This window comes from Clinocottus analis, unplaced genomic scaffold (assembly GCF_023055335.1).
Source record: "Clinocottus analis isolate CAN_PGR_092001 unplaced genomic scaffold, fCliAna1.0.p SCAF_3, whole genome shotgun sequence".
NCBI lineage: Eukaryota > Metazoa > Chordata > Actinopteri > Perciformes > Cottidae > Clinocottus > Clinocottus analis.
The window spans coordinates 3,619,549-3,646,588 of record NW_027176042.1 but is presented as its reverse complement, the minus strand read 5'-3'; the positions used below and the strand labels follow the sequence as shown (position 1 = coordinate 3,646,588).

Genomic DNA, 27,040 nt, shown 5'->3' with positions numbered 1-27,040 from the left:
ATTAAATGACAATACATGATCACATATAATACATGAACACTGATGGAGAAATGGAGAAGTTATTATTCACACTATTATCATTTCAAGTTCAAATGCCATTTAATTCAACTTTCTTCACCTTGTTTTTAAATTAAGTGGGATTGGAAACTAGAATGCAGTTCAGGTTTTTATGATTTATCATTTAATTTTTTAATTTTCACCCCTAAGAAATGTGCCTATAATTTATAATCTATATACTGTACTTTCAGTTAGTTAATTAGGAAGAGTCGCTGTTGTAGTTTACTATACGTTTATTTCATCCACACAATAGCATGTTATACTTAAAGTTCTTCCCTAAAAAATGTTGCTCAGTATACACTGGTTGACATTGCTCTATTGTCCAAACTCCACATTGGCTTCAATGTGGAACAACAGAGGACTGCTGGGAGGAGAGTGGAAAGTTGAGAGGAATTTCTCCAGCGGAGAACAGCTGTTGTCACCAGGTGGGTGACTTTTGTAGTTCTGGGGCTGTTTCCTCAGCATGTGTTCGTGGCACACTTAGGGTCAAAGCTGTGGACTGGAAATGTGGTTTCATTGTGCGACTAAATTGTTTCCTCTTAGGCCGAGCAGAAAAGTGTGTTTATATACAAACAAACATATGACTAAGAACCAAACATTCTTCATTGTCTCCTCTAAAAAACGGCCAAGTGAGAGATAAAAAAGTTTCTCGAGTAATTGTAAGAACTCTTACTCCTAACTTTTCAGATACATTCATACTTTTCACACAATCTGTAGTCATACAGTACCCTGCTTCACCTTCTTAGAACAACATAACCACAGCAGCCTCATCACCTGCATCATCATTACATTTAAAGCACAACAACCACAGTATAAGCCAAACCGTTTCAGCGTTGCAAACTGGACCACATCGGTCCGCCTTTTCCTAAAAAGACACTTGGTCATGTTACTGATCATCTCCACCCTGTGCTCCACTGTACTGTTCACAAGTTGTCAGTATGTGAAAAATGATCAGCCTGATCGCCGTCCTGCTCTAAACCGCTGCCGTGGTAACATTTTCATTAGCACCGTTGGCGGTGGCCGCCGTGCCTGAAGGGGCCCCGTTGGCTGGTGTGTGCGGGGTGACTTTTGCCAGTCGGTGCTCCTTGCTGTGGGTGCAGCTGCGGGCGCAGAGCTGGCAGGAGGCGCAGGCCGAGTTGCAGCAGGGCAAGAAGCGGCAGATGCTGACGCGCCAAAGGAACCAGCCGGGCGACCAGCAGCACCAGCAGAGCACCACGCCGCCGGCCACCACACCCAGGATGATGTAGAGAACCAGCAGGGACAGCGTGGTAGGGGAGTCTAGGGATCATACAACAATACACTTCATTCACATGGCAGCCTTATTTGACTTAAGTTATAATGCAGGTGGGAAACATTACCTTGTATGTTTTTAACCAAGCTACGACTAGAGGTTGAGCTCTTTAGTCTATACACTATCCCCCCCAGAGCTGAAAAGACCGAGGAGGCTTACACACCCCTCACTACTGGTGTTGCATCCGCCAGGAACCAAATCCTCCTGATGCTCCTCTCTTCTGTGTTGGCCTGACTCTTGCTTCCTCTCTGCCTTCCTACTGCCTCAACCATGTCCCAATGGTAGAAATAAAAAAAACTCATAAGAGCACAAAATGTGTAAAAAATAATGCACTTTTACTCCTGTGTGAGAAAAGTTAGCTAAAACTGCATTGAGATTTACAAATGTACATCTTTATTACCACGGATCCCAACAAATCTTAAAGTATCCAGACGTGGACTAATAACTAGTGGTTCAATGCTGGGTCAAGTGTTCTATTAAGTCTAATAGCTGGTGTATATTTTCATAAGGTGGAAACAGATGTTTTATACAACAGTGTTTATTTTAAAAAGTAAAATTGATGTAAAAGAGATAAAGAGATCAAATTGCCGTTGCTTGCTGAAACAAACTGCTGCTGGTCCGCCTGAAGTATCGCTAGTAGCGGCCGGATAATATGATGAACCCACACACGAGGGTGTTTGACGTCCCGATGTACGTGGAATTTACACAACAAAATCGCACCGCGTTTGGTGTGAACGCAGCATTAGGCTCTGTTCTCATTTGTCTGCATGTGTAATTCTAACCTAGAGGACATGGGACATGAATCAGTTCAAAACATCTTTTTTAAAAGGTAAGTGAGAGATGTAGTAGAGCAAACACTGTTCATCCAACAACATGAATACATCTTCTTGGACAGCTATGTACCATAACAGTCCAAACACCAGTAAGTTTTGCGTCATGTGTTTTATTGTTGTAACCAGACCTTGAGAAGGGTGATGTTTTCAGTTGTGTGTTTGACTGTGTGTCTGAGTGAGTGTGCACCTCTTTGTCTGTCCACAGCTAATCCCACATTCTGCTGCAGCATATGGCTGCATTCTCAAAGCCCTCTCATGGTTGCAGTGACTCACACTTTCTCAGAAGACCTTTTACGACCTGTTTTATACTGCCACTGCCTGCTGACCCCTTACTCACCACTCTTAACTGGCCATCTGCGTGTGGCAGAAACAGTTTGCACACTGTGATGGTTTTGGACAATGTGTTTTGGACAATGTGTTTGCCTAACAGCTAACAGAACTACCAGACTCAGCTTGATGAGTTTACCTTTGGGTTTTGGTACGATTGTATGAAGTGTATTATACAAGGACTCTCAGCGCATTGCTTGTATAACGATAATTTTACAGTAGTCGTCATTACAGAGACACTGAGATCAGGCGTTTCAATTATAAAACAGTGCATAGGATTCACACTAAATGTTTTGTACTAAAATAATTATAAAACCTTTCGTATGCCTGCCAGTGAGTTATTTCCTTTGGTAAATCGTAAATCAACCTGTAGGTGTGAGCAGCTGGTTCAGCCACACATCCCTCTACACAACTGTACATGATCAATGTGAAGTACGTGTGAAATCAATCAAAAAGGAATCAATTGTGCTCATGTCGTGATTTTACTGACACTACTACTAATCCTACTCATAGTAGTAGTACTACTGTATACTTCTAAGTCCCTATATTCCTGAGACAAAGACTGTACATGTTATTACTAGTATCTGACAGCTTTAGGTAATAGTTACTGTTTCAGATTCAGATTAAGAATAGTACATATAATCCATGAATGAATAATGTGTTTATCAAAACAATATGTTGTTTTCTTGTTATATTTGAAGGCGTCATTTGCATATTTAAATCACTACATTTCTTGGCCTCAGCCTGGTATTACTGCTTCCATGGTATTGGAAGATTCAAGATTCAAGATGTTTTACTGTCATATGCACAGATAAGAGACAGTTATTCTACACAATGAAACGCTTATTTTGCTTGGTCCTCCAAACACAAAATTACAATAAACTTAAGGTAAAAAAATAAATACAAAAATAAGGCACAAAAGATTTAACAGTATTACACAAAAATATGATTATATTATTGCTAGGATAAAATATGATAATACAGTAGTATTGGGATGGATTGGGGATTTGGAGTTGTTCACCAGCATGATGGACCAGTTCTGGCGATACGCAAACTGCAGTGGGTCCACGGTGTCTTGATGGGATTGTCTTTTTGATGTGGGTCATGACTATTCTATTGAAACACTTCATCACTATTGGGGTGAGTGCCACGGGGCGATAACGGGACAACGTAACGGGACAACGTAACGGGACAACGTAACGGGACAACGTAACGAGACAACGTAACGGGACAACGTAACGGGACAACGTAACGGGACAACGTAACGAGACAACGTAACGGGACAACGTAACGGGACAACGTAACGGGACAACGTAACGGGACAATGTAGCGCGAAAATGTAGCGCGACAACGTAGTCAATCATGTAATCAAACAAGTTACAACATTCTCCCGCCCGATGAACAGTTGTTCATTACTACTCATAGCTCATTACCTTAACTTATCTCTAATTGATATTTCTGAACAGGTCTCCTCAACAAACTGCCAGTAAACGTATGGACAGCACAGGAACGAATAAGTCCATCCCTCTCAGGGAACAGTTCTTTTATTCTGCCCATCTACCAGTTCTGCCTGGGCATGTTGTCATCTCCAATCAGGATGACATCTTCCCCCTTTAGCACAGTGGGTGTGGGTGTCTCACACTTGTGAGCTGAATTAAAGACCATCAGGTAGTCTTTTCTCCAGCAGTTCCAAAAGCTGGTGAAGAGTCTCTGCCGCTACCTCCATCTCTGGCTCATGTCCTCTTTGCTCCCGTTGGGTGTCTGGGACAGTGGCAGCATAGTCTTTGGCGGTAGAGAAGTTAGTCTTTTCCCAAGCAAGAAATGAGAGGGTGTGAGTGGTTGTGGCTCTGATGCATCCTCATGTACATAGGAAAGCGGCCTGGAGTTCAACACAGCCTCTATCTCTGTGAGCATGGTTGTCAGCGACTCAAAGTTTAGTGAGGCCAAAGAGGTGAGAGACTGCATGAGTCAAATGTAATGAAGTGGAGCTTCTAATGGGGACCAGGACACGGCGTGTATGAACAAAATCACTTTACTTCCAACTGCAGTATTAAAAAACTGATAAAGCGATTTAGAACGTGTTCTTGCACCTACATATATATATATATATATATATATATATATATATATATATATATATATATATATATATATATATATATATATTTTTAATGTAACATCAACATTGTTAGCGTCAACAAGCATGTCTCATTCTACTTCCTGTCTTTGAAAGTCAATCATGTAATCAAACAAGTTACAACAGAGATGTCTTTATCATGAAAATAAGGATTTTTTTCGACAACTACAATGACTATGAATTTCTAAATTACAACAATCCAACATTTTGGGAATTACAATTCGCTATGCCACCATATTCAGTTAGAAAAAAACATCAATATCATTTTAATATCCTATTAACTAGCAAACCGGTCTAATTGCCTTGACAAAGATGTTGAGTTTGACTGTAACTGTCATTTAAGTTTACTGAGTCAATGAACCATACATATTGATATGCCTGAGGCCTAATGACTGATCAGATGTATTTACACACTAAGAAAACAAAAAGAATTTAACCACAGCGACCAGATCTGTTCATCCAGCCTGAGCTCCCTCACGGCGGGCTGACCAGGGTGCATTGAAATAGTTCTCAGCTAGTAAATAGCTAGAAATTTGCACAGTAGGCTAATGTGAATCCCCTTCTCCCGCTCTCAATGGAACAGTCAGAATGGAAGAATGGCTGTTTTCTTTGGCCAGACTTGGCCGGGCCTTAAAAGCAATCAGAAGCTGACAGGTGGGCTCAGACAGTCCGTGTTTGCACCTCTGACGCTGGAAACAGACCACTCGAAAGGCTGCTCCCTGTCGTGAGAATCCATCACCATTTATTGGTTCACGAGGCTTTAGTGAAAATAATGACTCAATGGTCACCTTCATTAGTTTTATGTCCAGTCAAGAAGACACTTTGCATCCAAATGGGCACTTAGTTCATTTGTCTCCCAACCCACCGAGTACAGGACATAAGCTTGGTGCGTTACACCTTGATAGATTCCTGGCGGTGGAGAGTGTTTCTACCAGTTGAATTAATAGATAGTTAAAGCTGCAACTCACCTGTTACAGACTCATGACTGGGAGCGCTGTCCGGCACGCCACAGTTGTTATAAGTAGGAATCGGCACTGTGAGTGGATTCACAAAAGGTGGGGGTGGGGTTGCTATTGGCGGCGGAGGGTCTGGAGGTAAAAGCTGACCTGCTGATGAAGGACAGATTAGGGTCAGATTAGATCTGCTGGGAAAAGCTGTTGTTGAACCGTAAAGATTCCTGCTTATATTTGTTGTAGTGCATCAACTAATACCTTTTGAGTTGAAACAAAATCTTTACATATCAGCATCACACATGTCACCTCATCACTTAACTGACCTTTACAACCCGTGGTCAAGTTTTCCTCCAGGTCACTCGCATCTCCACAGTTGTCAATGCCTTTATCGTCACACACCAGACTGAGAGGGATACACTTCCCATTTCTGCAGGTGAAATAGGGCTCATTGCTGCACTCTGATTGGTTGAAACCTGAAGAGGAAGTTAGCAATTAAGTTGCTTGAAGTACTTAATATGTGAACAACTTAAATACATTTCTGAATAATCGCATGCAAAATAAACTGCATGTTCTTTCCCAAAGGGCATGTGATGATCATAAAGTGGGCGTGTCTGTAAAGGAGAGACTGGTGGTTATTATAGGACCTTCATTCACATATCTGTAGGTGTTGGAATCCAATATTTTCTCTTCCTGTAAGCGAGTACCAACCAATTTTAACCAATAGTATAATAACAGCCATCCATCAATATATCTGCACTTTAATTGACTTTATTGACTTTCATACATCTCAATAGTAATAACATCTAAGCAAATTTTTATTCCGTGAAAACCTACTTTTCAATAAACTGGGGTTTCCTGCTACGTTACCAGTTCACTTAAACTGGCTACAGACACAATTTGATGGAAGACAAGTAGCTATTGTATCGTATAAGAGAGATTATACACTCCAAGATTAGCTAAAATAACAGACCTCGTCCATTATTTTCTGATTTCAGATCCTCTGGATCATTACAGCAACATACTATAGTATGAATGTCTTTCTTACCCAGTCTGAAGGACGTGAAGTCCCCCACAAAGTCCACGCGGGGCTGAGTCCCCCGGGTCACCAGCCTCAGGGTCAGGTAGTTCCCTGTGGACAACACCGGCCGGGGCGGGCTCTTCCCACAAAGAGGAGGCCCGAGGGGAGGCGAGTTCCGGTCCCGTCCATCATAGAACTGAACATATGAGCCGGCGTGACACGGATCCCCCGAGCTTTCACCAGAGGTGGGCTCAAGTCTGGGGTTGAGAGGGACGGAGCCACGAGGGGACTCTGGGAAGAGAGGGGCCGGGCTCAGAGGGGCCACTCGGAGCAGACTGTAGACCAGGAAGAAGCGGAAGTGGAACTGGACCTTGTCCTTAGGCGAGCTGGCCTGCATGGTGAGGTGGCAGTCGGTCGCCATTGTCACAAAGTAGTACTTCTTGGATTCCTGGTGCGAGTTGACGATCATGCCGTCGCCACGGATCGTCTGGCCACAGAAGTCCACCACGTTCACTGACGAGACAAAGACACATGAGCCAGATCCCACAGAGGCAAGCTGTCAAATTATGAAATAAGTTCAACTCTAAACAGACAGTTTTAAAAAACATATGTGATTACTGATCACAAGAGGAACTGAGTCTTTTGGAGTCTCTTTTTGGCGGAGAAGTGAAGGCTGTTTTTAAGCTACTTATACATTTTAGTCGGTCTGACAAGTAAAGATAACATTGACATGACATGAAATCATGATCTCTGGAATCTGAGAAACATACACGATCTGGGGCTTATTGATTAACATTCATGGAAGGGAATGTGTTTGCTAAAGCTTTATAGTGAACTGCAATTCATTTTTCATTCCTATTTACATCTTTTAGTTTTGAGCGGTTTTCTTACTAAGTTTCTTTTCATCCAAGGTATTTTTGTACTGTTGTACAGTCAAGTGCCTGAAGTATGTTTCATTATGAAATTCAATGAATAAATAGATTTTTTTTTTTAAAGGATGGATTCAGTCAGTGTGATGTCACTATTTTTCCACTGTAGCTAAACAGGGAACCGCTGTCCACAAAGAGGGAATTTTGTACCAACAACAGCCAGAAAACAAGAAACTAAAGCGAGACTAAGTTCATAAAATTTTGTATTGAGCCAAGGATTATATGTTTAACACATTGTGTCAATTTCATTTGCATTAGATAAATGCAAAACCACCTTCATTTGCATTTACAAATATGAAACAGATAATATAAGATATTGCATTTTGACAAAGAGACAAATGTTAAGAATAAAAGAAATAAATCATTAAATAAGATTTGACAAAGATACAATAAATATGTAGATACTAAAATGAAGGAGACATGAAGAAATTAAATCTGAGTGTACGAGTCTAAGAGTGTTTGTGCCATATGTTTGTTTTGATGTAGAAACTCACAACTGAGTAAACCTGGTCAGCTAAATCATCCACAGGCTGGACCATGATGGCAGATGGGTGGACAGATCTGGCTCCAGCAGCCCCCACCCAGCCACCCACCACCCCCTGCCTCTGGGCCACAAGCCAAAGAATGAGAAAATTTACGACCACCCCCGGAGTTTATTAGCTCCGTTTCCCTGGGAGACAACTAGATCCTCCTGCACTGACCTCCAGGAATGTCCCAAAGCCCGGGAGCCCCTGTTGGTGGGAAACTGCTCATCCTCTTTGCATCGCACAAGTAAATACAAAGCCTCGGGGGACACTGTCCAAAAATATGGCGGACCAGAGGACATGGAGTTATGTTTTTTATGGGCTGAAAATCCAACTCTTTAAAAAGGTGTCATTGTAAATGGAGTTTGTTTCAGAGGGCAAAGCCAGGTGAAGGTGTGTGTGTGACACACTACAGTGAGACATGTGTCTGAGACAGTATTGTGTGGAAAAGGGCAGCAGTCTCACTGTCCATCATGTGTTATCCTAACACTGTGACTCAACACAGGCCAGTATTCCATCACTTCCAGTGAAATGGATTCAGTCGTCTGTGGACGTGCACTGTATAGTCAGCGAATCAGCATGAACGTAACAGCGGGCTTTTATCATGTCATGCTGAAATACATATTACTATACATATCACGAAAGGTGGATTTTTAGAAAATAACTTATATCAAAGGCTGCTGCAGCACCCAGAGAGCAACTTGGAGTTCAGAGTTTCACTCAAAGAGGAGCCGGGGATCGAACCGCCAACTCTATCCCCTGATCCACAGCTCCCTCTGTACACATTTGTAATTGCATATTGTCAAAAACAACCAGTTGTTGTACAATGTTGTGTTCTGTGTATATAAAGTTCTTCTCGTTTCCTGATTTTGTATGTCCTTGATTCCATAGCTCGAGATGCATTTAGGAACTGTGATGTCCTTCAGGATCCAGCGCTGAGGTCGTATCCAGGTCACAAGCCAGAGGATCAAGGAAATGAAAAATACCCCCCAGTTTTCAGGAAGCTACCAGCACCAAAATGTAACGATAATTTTGAACCTGGCTTCATCTAATGTTCACATTAATGTTCTGGAAACTTAGCACATATTTTATAAGATAATGTCTCATTTTTAGATTAAAACAAAACAAAACTTTGTATTACAAAAAAAAGAAGAATAGTCTTGGTGTGAGTCATCTGCTGGGAAGGTTTCATGGAGACATCTATTAATTTAGATGCCTACACTCTTATACTGCATCACAAAACAATGCAAAGCCAGAACGCGTTCTGAAAGATCAGAAACAGTGTGTGTGTGATTAACAAATCTTTAGCATTACAGAAACAATACTTAAGTCAACTTTAGTAGCTTCTTTATTCTTTTGGTCAAGAAACAGAAATACGAGGCACGTTTTGGTTGCGGTGGTGGTGAGGCTGCTCCTCTCTGCAGCTCGGGGGAGCTGTGCCACGCTCCCCGCCATCACAGCGTTACGCACGGACTAAAAGGAGTGTAGTGCCCGCGCGTCACCTTTCAGCGCGGTGCCAACGTCATCCATCCGTGAGTGAGGAGTGTGTCTGGTCTTACCGGTCTCGATGGCCGAGATGTGGAGGGCCATGAAGCCGAGCAGGACGAGCAGCCTGAGCAGCCGCCACCGGCAGCTCTCCGCCTCCATCATCACGAGTGCGCGCGCAGAGCTCACAGAGGCACCGGACTCATTACCGCCGCTCAGCGCGTCGGACGCGGCGGTCAGTGAAGGAATCGATCCGGTGTGTGGAATCTATCCGTGGGTTGAGGCCAGCCGCGCTGCTCTCCATCATAACAGCCTCCTCTTCTGGCTTTTATTCCAGCTGAACCTCCTCTTGGTCCAGTCGTCTCCACGACAACCCCCAACCAATCAGCTGTCAAGCCAGACATAAACACAAGTTCCCCCTCCAGATGTAAACTTCCACAATATTGTCCATGATGAGTGCCCTGTGGGCTCCTTCTTCCTCGTGACGTTATTTTTCCATCAGTGACACGTTTTTAAGGTTCACACTGTATTGCATTCATGGATATTATGTTTTCTCTCTGTTTTCGTTTATGTCTCCACCATGGATGATAATTACACCACGTTCATCCTTATGACCGTTCTTAGAGGCGCGTGCAACAAATACAAAGTTAGACTTCTAACAGATGAAGTTATTTCCAGATCTTCAGTTATCTTCTGCATCAATGGGTCCTGAGAACCAGAGCTCTGGATTCCTTTAGCCCCGCCCCCAGCCCTCGGTCCAGCATCGTTCTCATTTGCATAAAAGGAGGAAGGTAAACAACTCTGGATTCAGCTTTTAATACCAAATTATTTAAATAAGGGCTGTGTTGTACTGGTGAGTTGGATAACCTAAAAATCTACTTATTTACAGACGTTTCTGTCCCAATGTAAGTCAATGGGAAAAAGGTGGGACTGACCCTAAAGTTACAAAGTGTGTGTGTGTGTGTGTGTGTGTGTGTGTGTGTGTGTGTGTGTGTGTGTGTGTGTGTGTGTGTGTGTGTGTGTGTGTGTGTGTGTGTGTATGCGCGCGCGCGTGTGTGTGTTTCTGTTCCAACATTTAAGATGTGAGAAAATGTGTTTAGATTTACTGTCGATATTTGTGTCTTTTCTACAGCAGCATAAATATTTTCTGTCTCCATCATTAACTCTTCTAGTCCTTTTCTCCTCTTACTCCTCCTGAGTCGTCCGCCTCCAGACCATCCAGGGTTGCCTTGGCGACATAATAGAAAGGCTCACATCAGACTTACAGAGGACTGTTTGTTTCCTGCTAATATTAATATGACTTCATTTAATAATTCAGAGATGACTCATTTTACCCCCTCTATTGTACTTAAAGTAAGATGTATTCATTTCTTTGAGTACCTTCAGAGTTGCCTTGACAAGGGAGCAGGAGACAAGTGCACTCCTGTGTTTCAGTGGATAAGTGTCATGGCCGCCTCCTCGTCTCTCCCGGTTCCTGCTCACCTGCCTGTGATCACCTCGTGGCCTCCAGCAGATCGACCCCCAGCTCTTCTCTAACTGTGCCACATGGCCTCCACTACTGGTCATCAGCTGCTTCTGGCTCCTCTTGTTTTTTGCTTTTGTTTTTCCGGAGATGTGACTAACTGCCTTTTACCTTTTTTGTGCCTTTTGGAAATCCTGGGGCCCGACCGACTGGATGTGGAATAAAGGACAAGAGAGACAAAAGCCAGAGCGCCCCAGAGGCCCACTGAGCACACCATCACCCAGGTGTCGTAAAAATGCCAACAGTGGCGACAATGCTGCCCAAACCTCTTCCACCAACATGTACACTAAGTCATCTGGATGACTTGTAGAGCAAAGAACAGATCTTTTTTTCTTCTTTTTTTTAATCAATCCAGGTTTAAAGCATCCCTAAATATTCATGAGTTCTTCGAATATAAACTTCAGAGAAGACGGAGGATGCACACATGCACACACCCCATATCAATACAGATTCATTTAAGTTCATTTCAAAAGGCATAGACTGCTACCATGTTCTACAAACCACTGAATCAATATTTCATTCAGCGTTGCTTTGAGTTTGAAAGATAAACATTAAATGTAATAAAACTACATGTTGGTGGTGAAGGTATCATATTTAATAAAACCTAATGGAAGAATATGGAAGACAGAGCACTTGATGAAAAATATAGAAAAAACATTGCTATTCTTGGCCAACCAAAGGCAAAACAAATTAAAAAAAAGTAGTGAAATGACATTTGTCCTGAAGGTGGCACCAGAGGTACAGAAATGTTACAAATCTAAAGGTTAATCTTTAAAAGGTGCCACACTTTTAAAATGTGATTACATAGTGTGCAAAGAGAAAGGAGTTATATTTCAGAATAAACTAGGATGCTCATTGCTTCCTGCTGCAGTACAGATCATGTAAAAGACCCTCAACGTCTTCAGGTGATAACATACAGCACACCGGGTGGGACTATTGGTGCTCTATTATATTATATTTATATATTTATGTGCATATAAGGTGCCCATTGTTTCAGAAATGTACTACTCTTACAAAGTCAACAGAAAGCACAAACTAAATTAATACAAATGATATAAACACCAGTGAATCTGTGTTCAGTACTACATTCTGTGAGAAATGCACATTATTTTGGTCATTTGCTGATAAAAATGAAGGATAGAGCATCACTGTTATTATTAAAGGGATATGTAAACTGAAAACAATGTTCAACAAAACACTAGTGTGTCTGTGTGGACTGACCACACACACACACACACACACACACACACACACACACACACACACACACACACACACACACACACACACTTTACAGAAAGGGGCAGAGCAGACTCTTTCTGTTGAGGAGGCTGAGGTCTTCAGGAGAGCAGGGAGCCCTCCTGAAGACCTTCTTTGACTCTGTGGTGGCGTCAGCCATGTTTTATGTAGTGGTCTTCTGGAGCAGCAACATCAGCTGACAAGAGGAGACTGAACAAGCTGGTGAAGAAGGCCAGCAGCGTTCTGGTGTCCTCTGGAAACGTTTGAGGCAGAGGGAGACAGGAGGAAGATGGCTAAGCTCTCCTCCCTGATGAACCACACCTCCCACCCCATGCAGGACACTCTGGCAGCGCTGCACAGCTGCTTCATAGTAGTTAGTAACGACCAGTCAACTGGCAGCGAGTGTGTATTTGCATGTGTGTTGGAGATGACACACTGCGGTGCCAAAATCAGCAGACCTTATGAAAAAAATATAAAAAAAACACTTTGACTTAGTTTGAACCTACAAAGAAGAAGAACTTTCCTGACATGTTTAAGCGGGTAACTGAAGTGAAGAGGTGCAGGGCTCTCAAGGGTCACGCATTGAGCGTGACTGTCACGCATTTCGGTGTTAAGTCACGCCCTCCCGCCACACATCGTATTTCTCACGCTGAAAAAAAACTCCAGCTTATTTAATGTGCCGCAGCGCGCAGACTTGACCTGGTCGCGCGCTGCCCTCACCACGGAGGAATGAACCCCCCCCCCCCCCCCTCTCTCCATGAGGAGCCACTCATCAGCCAATCAAAAAAAAGAAATGGGCTACAGCCAATCAGGAAAGCGTATTTGTCGCCGTCTGCCATCACTGCTGGATCACCATCATCAGTGTGGTCACTTCTATCATTCCTGTTTTGATGCATCTACTTTTGAAAAAACTCCTAATGTTAGAGTGGAGGGAGCACATTTCAGTAGAAACAGAGCATTTGTGTTTTCTTCGCAGGGTCCTCGTCCCAGTGCCTTTGTCATAGAGAGGACGCTGGACAACGGCCAGTCGTGGCTGCCCGCCCTCTACTTGGCTACTGACTGTCAAGAAACTTTTCCTGGCATTCCCACAAAAACACCGCTCTCCCTGGATGACACATACTGCTACACACTGCCCCCTACTGGACAAGACCCGTACCAAGATCACAAGGTAAGGACTACCGGTCAGAAAACATCTGCTTTACCTCATCTTCAGTCAGGACTATTGTTCCAGATGTTTATGAGAACTCTCTGTTCTCAAGTAAAACCTTGACTTGACGTTTGTAATGTAACATATGAAAGTCTGATAAAGCCATTGGTTATTTTTGTACGCTACTTACATTATATATATTACGTTATTACTTTAAGTTTCAGGTTAAGTTTGAGGTTAAGTTTCCTTAACCTAACCTCTGTTTCACAACCTTAACCAGGTGACATTGTGTGCTCCTACAAGCACAATACAAGGCTGATATGAATTGTTGTTGTGAAACCTATTTTTGATTCAGAAACACTGTCATTCAGGTGATGGGAACAGGTGTGTGTGGATGGGAAGCACAATAGTTTTTTACTGTGCTCATGTCAACTTGCTAGTGTCTATCACGGAATAAATGGATCAAAGATACCCATCGATCTGGACATGGGATTTGTTTGTGGCAGAACACGCGTCCAAACATGTTCTCCCATTCGCCCACCTCGTGGCTCTAATACTTTAAATTGGTTAAGGTTTGAGCCTCTACAAGTAATATAGAAAAAGACGACATCTTCTGACTTTCTTACAGCAAAGAGCCAACACACTTTTATTTGTCAGCAGCAATACACTCATTATTGTATCTTTCACAATTGAATCCGTTGTTTGTACAGAACCCACAGTATTTAAATAAAAGCCTGTTAATACTTTGTACACTTCATTGGAGAGCCATTCAACACAAGAAGCATGAACACTAGTTCGTACAGATGTACTGAGAAAATAATACAAAAAGAAACTGTCAGTACATTTGTGAACTCAGAATCCTCCATGGCATCATGAGTGTTGACAGCATCTTCACCACCAGCTTGTGGCACTTGATGAGCACAACAGAGCAGCTTATGTATGTCACAGAAAACACTGGAAGTCAAGGACTCCAAAGTGTAGTTTAATCTCATGAATATCTTTGTGTAAAGTGGAAATTGGGTGTGTAATCCCTCAAAAATGGGAAAATAATAAAACAAGTCCAATAATCTTCAGTAAGATTTAACAGTCCAATGAACGATGAAAACAATGAAAAGCTTTCACATTGCATATGTCTGTGAAATCTATTCAAAACAAATACATTTGAATGCTATTTAGCAACGTGTGGACAATAGATAGAAGAGAAGAAATGTCATCAGCATGACACAGTTTGTCTGAATTATAATCAATGAATTCCCTTTTAATGTGGAGTTAATTACCGATATGCAGTCATTCCATGTTAAAGTGTTTTTACAGTGCAGATATTGTGTGTCTGCCGGTGGAACATGCGTTCTGCAGCAGAGAACCATAGTCGACGTGAAAAAGCTGAGCAGCAGAGATGTCAACGCCTTCACATCCAGAAGGATGCTGCTGAGCGTCGTTAACTCCAGAGACAAAAAGGAAACTAAAAGAAGAGAGAGTATTAAAAATGTGTTATCAGCAGTTTGTACAGCCGACGTCTACATTCTGACTCAGAGAGATGACGGGATGAGCTTTACCTGCATGAGATTCAGCTCAGGTTGGGCCAGCCAATCACATGACAGAACACACTCCAGACTGAATGTCCTTCCTCTGGGACACTGCATCTATGCTGTAGCACATCACACACAACCAGGATCACAGACACACACAGACAAAATGTCAGCATATAAACAGACGGGACCAGCTTTTGAACAATGACTTCATAATGACAGAACAGTTCTCCTAAACACGACTCAACCTCTATGGCAGAATAACAACTCATACTGGAGGCATATTAACCACTGCATTTAATGACAATACAAATAATGAGAAAATAATGAGAAAAACTCTTTATTTAAATTACTTTAATATTTATTGATAAAGGTTCAGAACCACTGAGCTAGTGTTTGGTGAATTGTTGAACTATTAGCAGTTAATAGGCATCTAATTTCCACAAATGATCTCCAAAATGTAATATAAGATATTGCTAGAACATTTTGCAGATCATATTAATCTTATATTTCCTCATGATATCAGCACATGTCCAAATAAAACATATGTAGGAATGCTGTCATCAACGTTTTTCTCATAATTCGGGCCTGATTGAAAGTGGCTTGATTTTCTAGCAGCTGGAACCGGGCAGCAGCACTCACCTCTTAGATGGCCGGAAAGGAGTTTCAATGTCTGAAAGGAAGTTAGGGACCTCTCTTGATCCATTGGCGGTGACGGCGTTGCCAGGCTCACTGAGACTGTCCGACTCAAGGCTACTGCAGGAAAGTTGACTGGCTGCATGACACAGATTTCCGTTTGGGTCGAGGGCATCAGCCTCATCGTGGCAGGGTCCCAGCGCCTCCTGGTCATTCTGGGAGTCCTGGACTATGATGGTGGGTACGAGGTGTGAGGGGGACGGCTCAGTGAGGCACGGCTCAGTGAGGGACGGCTCGGTGAGGGACGACTGCAGTTTCTTCATGTGGTGGACGACTGAGGCTACGTTGAAGGCTTGCTGTTGAAAATGCAAACATAAAGGAAAAGGGTTAGACTGGCGCTGCCTACATATGGCAAGACACATCTGTCTTGGATCAGTTAGGACTTCCTTGTAAACATGCAATGGTTGGCTTCATACAAAAAGTTCAAGTAAAAGTGTCATTAATCATTCACTTGACCTAAATTAAATTGGTACAGTTGAAGACACCCCAGGTAAATAGGGGAACACCTTGTCACCATGAAACTTCGCCAGTTGAGTTTTCTGAAAATGTATGTTTGAATATGAAAAATAGAGATGAACAGAGTTTTAAGCCACAGGTCTCACCACACAAGAGTTATGGTATTTTAGCAATTTAAATTAATTTAATTGACTTTGTGGTTGCGGAGAAATGCAAGGTGGCATTTTTAACTCACACTTTTTTTTCACTTCAGGTGAGAGGTCAACAAAATCTGATGTCATAGATATCGCCACGAAACTTTCAGAGTTGATTACTGACATTAAGACAGTTCTTTTTTGTATCACAAGTTTTTTGAAATGTCATGTTCTTTTAAATGTCATGTCAAAATTCGCTATGGATGTTTATAGAAGCAAAGTCCCAAAATCATACAATCGCAGAAAAAACACTGTTTCTCAATAAGCTCAAGATGTTTCAAATGCTCATATTTAGTTCAAATATGGCTGCATACACTGTATTTGTTCGTATGTTGCTCAGCTTATGTTGGTTTCCTATAACAGCAGAGTCACTTACCTTCCATTTGGATTTAGAAAAGTTTCTCTCCATCTGTTCACAGACAGATTGAAAAATGTCCAGGTCTTTAGCTGTGTTTTCAGCAATCCTGCAATCAAGTCACTGACATTAGTTCATTTGGAAAAGAACGTGTGTGTGTGTGTGTGTGTGTGTGTGTGTGTGTGTGTGTGTGTGTGTGTGTGCGTGTGTGTGTGTGCCTGTGTGTCTGTGTGTGTGTGCCTAAGAAAACGGACTCACCATGGGTGTCTGAGTGCCTGCTCGGTGAGGAAGCGTTTTGCGGGGTTTTTCTCCATCATATTCCGGATGAAGTCTTTGGCTGTTGAGACATGGCATGCTTATCTGTTAGCGTCTGCTTACAATGCAGCACTCTGACCTGCTGCAAGCAAACATTAATGCACGTTTGGTCGTTTTAATCCATTTAAAGGTTTATGCAAACTTGTACGCAATAAGAATTTTCAGGCTGCGAGACGGCAGCAACAGAGAAGCTGTGACTCTCCCCCAACTCAACGTTTACTTTATCCTGAGGGTAGAGGCAGATTGGAGCTCATGCTTGTGTGTTTAGGGGACCTTGAGGCTTGGATAGCAGCTGGTGTAAAATACTTTAGTGTGCAATGTTAAACAGTGTCTTATTTTTTACCATTATGTGTATAAGATGACCATCTGAAGGGTTTGTTCAGTTTAAAGTTCTTACAGGTCAAGTCATCTACTACAATGAAATGTTCAGTTTAATCATCATAGTAAGACAACACAAATACCTTTTTTTTTATACAAAATACATTTGCATAGCTTTTACGCATGTAACATTGCATTTTCTTTTAGTTAGTAATAACTAATCAGTTAATTACTTTGCTCTGTCCCTGTGTTGCCAGACATTTTGATGTGTTGGTCGTTCTGCTGGAGTGGAGGTATGCTGATGCTTCAGCTAACAACCGGAAATAAAACAAGAAAAATAAGTAGATCCTGCAATGTAATCGTTTTTAAATACTGTCTCTATCAGACTTTGAACATCTCCTCTCCATCAGCACGTTTCTTTTTTTCCCGTTAGGTTGTGAGGAAGTTTGACATGTCTCTTAATGCCAGCTCTCTTAATCCGTCAGGCGAGCGAGAGCTGTCCTTGCCCATTTAGTACCTTCAGTAATTATATCGGCTCTAATCCAAGCAGGTCAAACCCTACAGCAGTAGGTGAGGTAGGTATGATGTAAGTAGGTATGCTGGTCTATATTAGGTTAAGCTCCAAACACATTCTGATCTATACTTAGCTAACACTGAGGTTAATCATTGTCTCATGAACCAACCAGAGCTGAATTTGAGTCGTCAATCAACCAAGCCTTTTAGACTTTAAAAGTCTATTTCAAGCCCAAATGCATGCTGACTGTACAAGGTAAAATGACCTTTGCTTTCAACCCTCCCGTTTCAATAATGAAACACTGCAAAGCATTGTCATGGAACTTTTATAGGAACATAAATGTGCTGCAAAGTAACAGAATAAACATAAAACTAGTTACTCAAACATTAACCTCATATGTGTCACAAACTTTTTCAACTTTTCAGCTTCACATCTATATTCAAACTAAGAATGAGGCAGTACAGTGACTTCAGCCGAGTTCACCCTACAGAACTTTTACTTCCGCCATCATCCAGTCTGTCCTCTGCTCTTCCATCACTGTGTGGTTTCGATCAGCCATCAAACAGGACAGAGACACACTAAAACGGATCATCAGGTCTGCAAAAAGAACTATTGGTTCCAGCCTGCCCTCCATCCTGGATTTGTAGACCTCCAGAGTCAGGAAGCGGGCTGGAAAGACAAGCTGTTCCAACTCCTCGCTACAGAGCAATGTACGCCAAAACCACCAGACACAGGAACAGCTACTTCCCACTGGCCGTCACTATGATGAACAATTAACCAAACACCTCGATCTGCACTAATAGCACTACTCTGACTACTGTTGTCTTTAATCTTTTTTATATAGATCTTGTTTAATATTGTTGCTGGCAAACATTTTCACCTTGGACTGTTTCTACACATCTTCACCTTTCCCCCATATACCATAACTCAGTCATTGTATTATGTATTAGGTTTTTCAGTGGACAAGATGTGAACTGAGCATCATTATTATTATTAATATAATTATTATATTGTTGTTGATATGGTGAACTTGTCCGCGTTCTTACGAGGATAACCAAGTAATTCAGATTAGAGTGCTAGCAATTTTTGTATGGATGTTAAAAGCCTTAGAAGTGTGTTTAAATGATTACAGTGGCGCGAAAAGCCTACAAGCTTTTTAAGAAATTCTTGTAAGGTGACATTTGCATAACAGGCCACTGATTGTTACTTAAAAGACTCCTACACGTCCGTTGGGAACGTCGGGTAATGAAAGTCCTCGAAGTCTAACCACATTCACTTGAAATATTGAACAAAAACAGTCAAAACATGTTAGAGCAGGGGTGTCAGACTCGTTTTAGTGAACGGGCCGCATGCTACCCATTTTGATCTCAAGTGGGCCGGACCAGAAAAATCACAGCCTAATAACGCATAATTAACGACAATGTTTCTCTATGTTTAAATCATTGGTGAAGGTTTTTAGATGATAAACTCTTTTTTAAGGTCTTTCAACAATTACCTAGAAACATAAAGACCAAAAATTCAAACATCTGCCCTCTGTTTGTCTGCCTGGGCTCCTCCTCTGCAGATTCCCTCACTTTGTGACACGTTTGTGGCGCTACTTTCATGACGTGATCCATGTTTAATGACTTCTAACACATTAATAATATCAGTGCTCACATCAGTTGTGACTGTGGATCAATGGTTTGCATGTCTGTCTTATAAGCAGAGGATCAGAGGTTTGAATCCCAACTCTGCTACTTTTGTTCTTTTTAAAAAAAATAAAAAATAAAAAAAACCTTTTTTTTGATTGAACACCCTGGCGGGCCGGACTGGACCCCCTGGCGGGCCGGATCCGGCCCGCGGGCCGTATGTTTGACACCCCTGTGTTAGAGCCTAATGAAGAACTGAATGACACTTGTGACAATGTAAGGACCTACATAAAATAAGGATCAACGGACTATTTGAGCCGGATGTTAGCCTGAAATATTTAGCCACATTTGAGAACAAGGCCCTTATTAGCAATTAGTTGCTAATTTATACATTCAGTCGTTATCGAGCAACATACATTCATTGATTCAGAGTCGGGTTTCTGGCTACCAGATGAAGTCATGCACTCTTTTAGGGAAATATCTTTTTTTTTAGCCGCTAAATGCTTTACTATGTTGATAGTCTCTAACTATGTCTGATTTCTGTATTTTAGAGTTGACTGCCGCTGCATCTGCATTAAGCCAGAGAGCTAAACAATGAGCTGGAACTCACTATAAAGCATGTTGAGCTCAGCTGCAGATTCAGCTGATACTTCTCTGTAAATTCAGCATTACTTGTGACCCCTTACACATTGTCGCATTTGATTTTGTGATAAAAAAAAAATACTCATTAAAGCTGCTTTAGGTCTGGCCTAGGTCAGAGACTAAGTCCTTGTCATTTGGAGTAGCACCAAAGCGATACATAAAAATGAGTACAATTCCATAAGAGTAAGTTAGGCCTCAAACATTTGTGAAGACTGAGAAGTGATTATTTTTTTGGCTGTTTCCATACCTGACTCAGAAATGTTGTCCCAGAAAGGTGAATGGAAGGCGTACTCAGCTCTTATGATCTTTGAAAATAGTCGAGTCTCGTTATCTTCAAAGAATGGAGGGTAGCCGCAGAGCCTGCAACACAGAGACAAGCAGCTAGCTCAGCTAATCCCATTATAGCCACCCTTTGTAGACCCCTTGTACATATTTGATCTATTTTGGATATGCTATAACCCCGGTTGTATCAAAACCGATGAAATAATTATGATCTCTCTACAATAATGTAGATGTATTTCTTGCATAACCTCAGGCTTATTATTGAAAGTATGAAAAATAGCTCCATAACTAACAGTTCTCCAGTCTGTAATGTGCTATGTTCGTGTGAGAGGACAGAAATTTAAAAAAAACTCACAGGATGTAAGTGATAACTCCAATGGACCAGCAATCCACTGCTTTGTTGTAGGGCTTCTGGGCCAAAACTTCAGGGGCTGTAGAACGACACACAGTAGTATTGCAGGTTGACAGAAAAAAATAGTACTTGTACCATGGATGTCCTCTATGTTTATGTTTCTATTATTGTGATCAAGGATTATGTTGTTGTTGGGATTTCAAATGTCACCATAACCACATTATGTGTAGCATGATTACACTGTGAAAAACGTTTTCTGCAAACTACAAGATTATTTAGTCTTGAATTTATAAATATCTTTACTTGTATGAATCCCACCAGTAGCAAATGATTACGTCATAGATCATAGTATTAATCTGCAATAACTCCCATAGAAGTTATATAGTTTAAATACGACTGATAATCACAAACCTTCAACTATCATGCTGACAATGTGTCCTCAATAGCTGCTAATACATTTAAGCATTTGAATCATAACATAACAACAGGTCTGGATCTAAACTCTTGTCTAAACGCTGCCGTTTTGGGCACTGAAAGAAAGGCACTCATGTACTGAACAGAGAATCTAGCTGTCTAAGAATCCCAGAATAAAAATGGATGGGTGATTGATCATTCTTGTCCTTTTCAAATATTCAATTAGCATCCATGCTGTATAATATAACTTCTGTTAGGATTCCTCAACAACACAGATACACCACAATCCGTATATTGTAATTAACGTCTGAGTCATATATCCTTTTACGTTCTGTCGATTAAATGTACACTTTTCAACAAAACTCACCAACATATCCTGGTGTACCACAGGCTGTGGACATCACACCGTGCTCCATCGTCTTCGACAGACCAAAATCACTGACCATGATCTTAGCATTCACATCTGTATTATAGTACAGCAGGTTCTCAGGCTGCTCAGAGACAGAGAGTGACAGGGGGAGAGAGAAAGAGACAGAGAGAAACAGAGAAAAAGAGATTGAAAGAGAGAGAGAGAGAGAGAGAGAGAGAGAGAGAGAGAGAGAGAGAGAGAGTGAGAGTGAGAGTGAGAGAGACAGAGACAGAGACAGAGAGAGAGAGAGAGAGAGAGAGAGAGAGAGAGAGAGAGAGTGGACATTAGAAGGGAAAAGGTGATAAATATGTGAATTTAAAGTGTGTCATTAAAGCTTCCAGTACTTTGGAAACCTCTCTGTTTGAATGATATTTTATAGTGATGTGTTTTAGTCATTTTATCATTCTAGGTTAATATGTTCTTTCAGTGTGTATTCCTGACATTGAGGGATACACTCTAGACTAAAGACTAGTTAATTGGGGAATTCTTCAAAAGTGTGTGTGTGTGTGCCTGTGTCTTACCTTAAGGTCCCTGTGTACGATGCTGTTTTGGTGCAGGTAGCTGACAGCCTCCAGCACCTGTTTGATCACTGTGCTGGCGTCCTTCTCAGTGTAAACCCCCTTTTCTATAATGCGATCAAACAGCTCCCCACCTGACACTCTGCACACACACGCACACACAAAGGAAAATCCTCATTATTTTATTTAGGATCATATTACCTTCTTCTTCGAACACCATTGACCTGCTACGTGGATAAAGAGTTGAGGTTGGACAAAAGGGTTTGTTGGGCCTGTAAAACCTCAGAACTGTGTTACACATCAGGATAAATATAGAAAAAGTGTCTAAGATAATTCAGAAAACACTTTGATGAATTGGTATAGCCATAAAAAAAACAATATTAGGGTTTAAATATCTGACTATGAACAATCTGACACCGAATATGTATTAAACTGTCAGTCCTAGGAGAAAACTATATGATAATGGGTTTAATACGCACATGTCATTCTGAAGGGGGGATTTTTGGTGTTAAGGAATTCATTTACAAAAGAAGAACACCTACAATGCATTGTTATAGTCAGATTTAATTTCACTCAATATGAGACTTAATAATAATATTTTGTTCCACTGAAGTAATTATTTGGCAAAAATGTGATGAAAATAAATCTACTTACAGTTGCATGACGAGGTAATAGTGCGTTCGACTCTCATAGAAATCCTCCAGTCCCACTACGTTCTCATGCTGTATCCTGTAATGGTAAGAGGGAGGTTGAGGAATCACTGTTGTCCTCACTGGCTAATGATGCATTTTTACAGATTCTTGCTGTTATTCTCGGCCCTGGGTCCCATTCTTGACTCGTGTATGTCCACGTATGAAAGACAAGGCTGTAGTTAACCTCTGACTCAGAGCAGATAGTTTATAGACAGGTAAGAAGGTAAGAAGGTGATACACATGCAACTCAATACATTTAAAGAGCAGCACAGTGTTGACTTCATACAGAATAGACAGGTGCTGCTCTGTTAACTAAAACACAATGAAAATCACCTATATCAATGTGTGTGTGTGTGTGTGTGCGTGTGTGTGTGTGTGTGTGTGTGTGTGTGTGTGTGTGTGTGTGTGTGTGTGTGTGTGTGTGTGTGTGTGTGTGTGTGTGTGTGTGTGTGTGTGTGTGTGTACTGGCCATAGGGGATACCAGGTAAATCCCTAATAGACTGACGGGGTTGGGCTGGTCCATTACCCTTCCACTGACAATACACACACACACACACACACACACACACACACACACACACACACACACACACACACACACACACACACACACACACAGCATGCAACACTACTGATACCACTGATGTTCACACCCCAACGTATTGTCGCGACCCTGGGTCAGGAAAGCTACGAGACGTTAGCTTGCTCATTGTGTGGTATATTCGGTAACAAGAACAGGCTACTGTGGGCGGAGCCTACACCAAGACAACAGTCAACACCATAAAAACCTCTTAACATGTTTCACCTCTGCTCCCGATCATAAGCTAACTCCCAACAGGCTTGTACCACAAACAACAACATCCCACCTCACTCGCTCTGCCAATCACAGGCACGCTCATGTGCACCCTTCCCCCTCATTGGTAACTACGATGACTGACAGGCTTCACAGATACACAGCTCATGAGACCTTCACTGACCTCCTGAACCCAGTAATTATAATAAGCAGTCTTCTTATCTAGAACAAATTCTTCCTGTAAACACAATAACACCTAGAACTTAACAGGTGAACATCACATGTCAGTCCGTTACAGTATGTTCTGTTCATTTCTACAATATAGTTCATAATAATTCTCCCCTGTGTTCCAGTTTCTTTATTGTGTGGTATTCCTGTGCTGACATTCATTCCTTCAGGCTCTGTAGTTATACATATAAGCATCTGATACTAGCTCAGAGATAAGCATTTGGGTCCACCAATTAAATTAGTAGATCCAAATGTTATTCAAAAACACATATATGATGTAATTTCTTTGTAATTGTCCAAAATTATGTTAAGTGTATTAGTATATTTCCAAGTAGGCCACTGACTGGTCGATATGTGCGATGCATTGAGTGGCCAGCGCGCCATGTATTGAGGTGGCAGGTCTCTGTGTGTGTGTGTGTGTGTGTGTGTGTGTGTGTGTGTGTGTGTGTGTGTGTGTGTATATGAGTGTGTGTGTGTATGTGTTTTACCTTCTCAGTACATTGATTTCATTTTCAAGGTTGCTATGAGCGAGGTGTTTTTTCTTCAGACACTTTAGGGCATAGAGTTTTCCTGTTGTCTTCTCTCTCACCATAAACACCTCTGAAAAAGACCCCCTGCAGAAAAGCAGACAGGACAGAGGTACACACAGTGAAAGGAGGGCCAGTGGAGTGGAATCAGTCCGTGGAAATGCTCCAACATATCAAAACGTAAAGGACACAATACTCTTTGTTGTTTGTAATTTTTCATGAGCATTAAAGTTCAAAGCACAGTCTCCTTTACCTCAGGACAGAGACATACATGTTTCCAGGATGATGGGCAATTACCAAACAAACAGGTCAGGTCCCCAGACATGAGATGTCACTCTTGCTTTAGGGTGAAGTAAAATGCATCACTTTGGTGATTGGACTTGTTTGTTTTCATTTTTCAAACCTTAATTAAAGACATTCCCCAAGTTCTTTTAGGTACACCTTCAAAAGTACTTTGCTATTGGTTTCCCCTATTCAACTTTGTATCTCATAATTATGACTTTCTATCCCATAGTTATGACTTTTTATTTCATAACTAGTTTCTTTTACTGCCGCTTCAATACATTTTTCTAAAATTAAGAACTTTATTTTAAGATGCACATTTTTCAGAAGCTTTCTATTCTTAAATGCATCCCATCTTTTATGAGAGAATAACATTAATGCATTTTAAGATTATGTGTTATTTATAATTCATCCAGTTCCATTTGAAAAATAAATAATGTTGAGATATTATTTAACTGAACTTCAATGAATTTGATAGTCACCTGTTGACTACATACAGACGTTAATACAACTTCTAGGCCACTTTAGTATATATATATATATATATATATATATATATATATATATATATATATATATATATATATATATATACATACATACACATACATATACACACACACACACACACACACACACTGTATGAGAATAAATCACGGCGGAGCATAGACATGACTGTTCTGGACCTTTGATGAGAAAATGGACCTCGTTGGATTTTAATTGAATTCCCCTGACCGAGGAACACATGTGTTGACATGTTTCTGTCTCCTCTTGGTGCAAACACACCTGTTCCTGCACACACCTCCTCCCTGCATGAACCCCATAGCATGCTCATCCACTAATATTGTCAGTCAGATGCTTAATCCTATAACGAAGTGGGGAGAGGATGTTCCAGCACTGCTGCTCTGACGTCAGTGCTAAAGAACTTCACGCACAAGCACGCGTGCACACACACACACAGAGGAGACTAACGTATTCACAGCCAGGCGAGGGAAGAGGGCTTTAAGCAGCTTTGAGGCTGCAGGACAGCTCTGAGGAAGCAATACCTGCAGTTAACTTAACAGCCATTTGTTACAGGTTATTGTACCGACACGTAATGTGAAGTCAGCCTGGTCTCGCTACCATTCTGGAAATGATGGAGATAAAGCAAATAACTGTTTCTGTGCAGGACAGAAGAGATCTATAGTTTGCTTCAACCGCAGAGTTTTAGGACATTCTAGGGCACTTGTTACTAATCACATATTAGAGTGTGTAACTTCAGTATTGGTGGGCACCAAATGCTTGTTTAGTTATATGTACTTTTTCATATTCTTTGATGAAATTTGTTATGAGTTTTAATCATAATGTTAATGTTATGCTGTAATTAATATGTTTAAAGTTGATGCAAAGTTGATTATGTTGAACAATTGCAACATTTGGATTGTTTTGTTTAAAAGGACAACCCATCGTTTGAGTATTGCTCTTTCATGAAGTTGTGGGACATCAAAATTGATGAGGCCGAAGCAAAGACAACTTGTGTTTCCGTCCTGCATGACTGACTGATGTTTCCTATGACCGGTAAATTGGCTTTGACACACAAAATGGGTGCAGTGACCCTTTGTAACAAAAAGAAAGGGTTAACAAACGAAACAAACGAAATGTCAATACATTGCATCTGATCCATTCTACTTAACTGCAAAGTTGTGATCGTGATCATTCTATAATAATTATGACCTGTCCTTCAACAGTCTGGCAGGTTTAGCTGTGAGTATATTACCCAGGCAGTATGAGAAGCTGTTGATACAACAAGCTCTCCGGGGGGTGATGGAAGGGACTTAACCTCAGCCCGAGGGCCAATGAGTGCATGGTAACTGGGAGACAGACAGCTGTACCTCCTTCCATCCACTTAGTCCATAGACAACTCTCAGAACTTGGGCAAAATAAGTTAACTGTAAAACAGTAATCAGGTTGCTGGCTGCAACAAAGACGCAGAACCCATGATTGTTCATTGTTTTTATAGTGAATTTAGTAATTAAATGTGTGGCTGTGAACTGTGCTTGTCTGTTTTCAGCTAGCTAACCCTGCTACATATCGTACTGTATCTTCAGGATGTTCTGACCGACAACCATTCATTTCCACAAGCTGCTGGAGCAAGCCCACTTCCTGTGTGAGGTCTGTACCAGTTACCCTCAGCAAATGCCTTTTGAGACGGGATCCTATGTCTTGGTGTGACAAAGGACTAACATGTAATTTCCCACCCACCCATCATCATCTTAAGCATCATCAGCATCAGCACTTACGATCCCATTTTCCCCTTGAAGTCAAACACGTCCTTGATATTACTGGTGCTTTTCTTCCAGCTGCAGATGATGTCGTTACGCCCCATCTTGGCTCTAACGTTGCCGTAGACTCCTGAAACACAGATGACATACATTATTTACATTCTGTATGAGTT

General features: G+C 41.4%; 2 protein-coding genes across 2 annotated transcripts; both read right to left on the bottom strand.

The window, feature by feature from the left end:
* On the bottom strand, positions 1-10,125 carry ldlrad2 (low density lipoprotein receptor class A domain containing 2). Its single transcript, XM_068594633.1, has 5 exons — positions 9,629-10,125; positions 6,644-7,129; positions 5,922-6,071; positions 5,614-5,754; positions 1-1,335 (listed from the first exon to the last, which is right to left on the bottom strand). The coding sequence occupies exons 1-5, from the start codon at positions 9,717-9,719 to the stop codon at positions 1,031-1,033; spliced, it is 1,173 nt and encodes a 390-aa protein (XP_068450734.1). The 5' UTR covers positions 9,720-10,125; the 3' UTR covers positions 1-1,030.
* A 4,034-nt stretch (positions 10,126-14,159) lies between these two features.
* Positions 14,160-26,974, bottom strand: LOC137796313 (calcium/calmodulin-dependent protein kinase type 1D-like). The gene is made up of 12 exons (XM_068594184.1): positions 26,886-26,974; positions 24,286-24,411; positions 22,739-22,813; positions 22,088-22,226; positions 21,525-21,648; positions 20,747-20,822; positions 20,357-20,469; positions 16,951-17,029; positions 16,714-16,801; positions 15,634-15,983; positions 15,019-15,110; positions 14,160-14,924 (listed from the first exon to the last, which is right to left on the bottom strand). The coding sequence occupies exons 1-11, from the start codon at positions 26,969-26,971 to the stop codon at positions 15,053-15,055; spliced, it is 1,314 nt and encodes a 437-aa protein (XP_068450285.1). The 5' UTR covers positions 26,972-26,974; the 3' UTR covers positions 14,160-14,924; positions 15,019-15,052.
* Between the last annotated feature and the right edge of the window lie 66 nt (positions 26,975-27,040).

What these genes read in the sequence shown, in the direction of transcription:
- ldlrad2 (XM_068594633.1), bottom strand. Translation starts at nt 9,719, where the DNA reads ATGATGGAGGCGGAGAGCTGCCGGTGGCGGCTGCTCAGGCTGCTCGTC. An exon ending in CATCTCGGCCATCGAGACCG is followed by an intron (nt 7,130 to 9,628) that starts GTAAGACCAGAC and finishes TTGTCTCGTCAG; the next exon opens with TGAACGTGGTGGACTTCTGT. An exon ending in CTTCACGTCCTTCAGACTGG is followed by an intron (nt 6,072 to 6,643) that starts GTAAGAAAGACA and finishes CTTCCTCTTCAG; the next exon opens with GTTTCAACCAATCAGAGTGC.
- LOC137796313 (XM_068594184.1), bottom strand. Translation starts at nt 26,971, where the DNA reads ATGGGGCGTAACGACATCATCTGCAGCTGGAAGAAAAGCACCAGTAAT. An exon ending in TCGTACACAGGGACCTTAAG is followed by an intron (nt 21,649 to 22,087) that starts GTAAGACACAGG and finishes GTCTCTGAGCAG; the next exon opens with CCTGAGAACCTGCTGTACTA. An exon ending in GGAGTTATCACTTACATCCT is followed by an intron (nt 20,470 to 20,746) that starts GTGAGTTTTTTT and finishes TCTGTGTTGCAG; the next exon opens with GCTCTGCGGCTACCCTCCAT.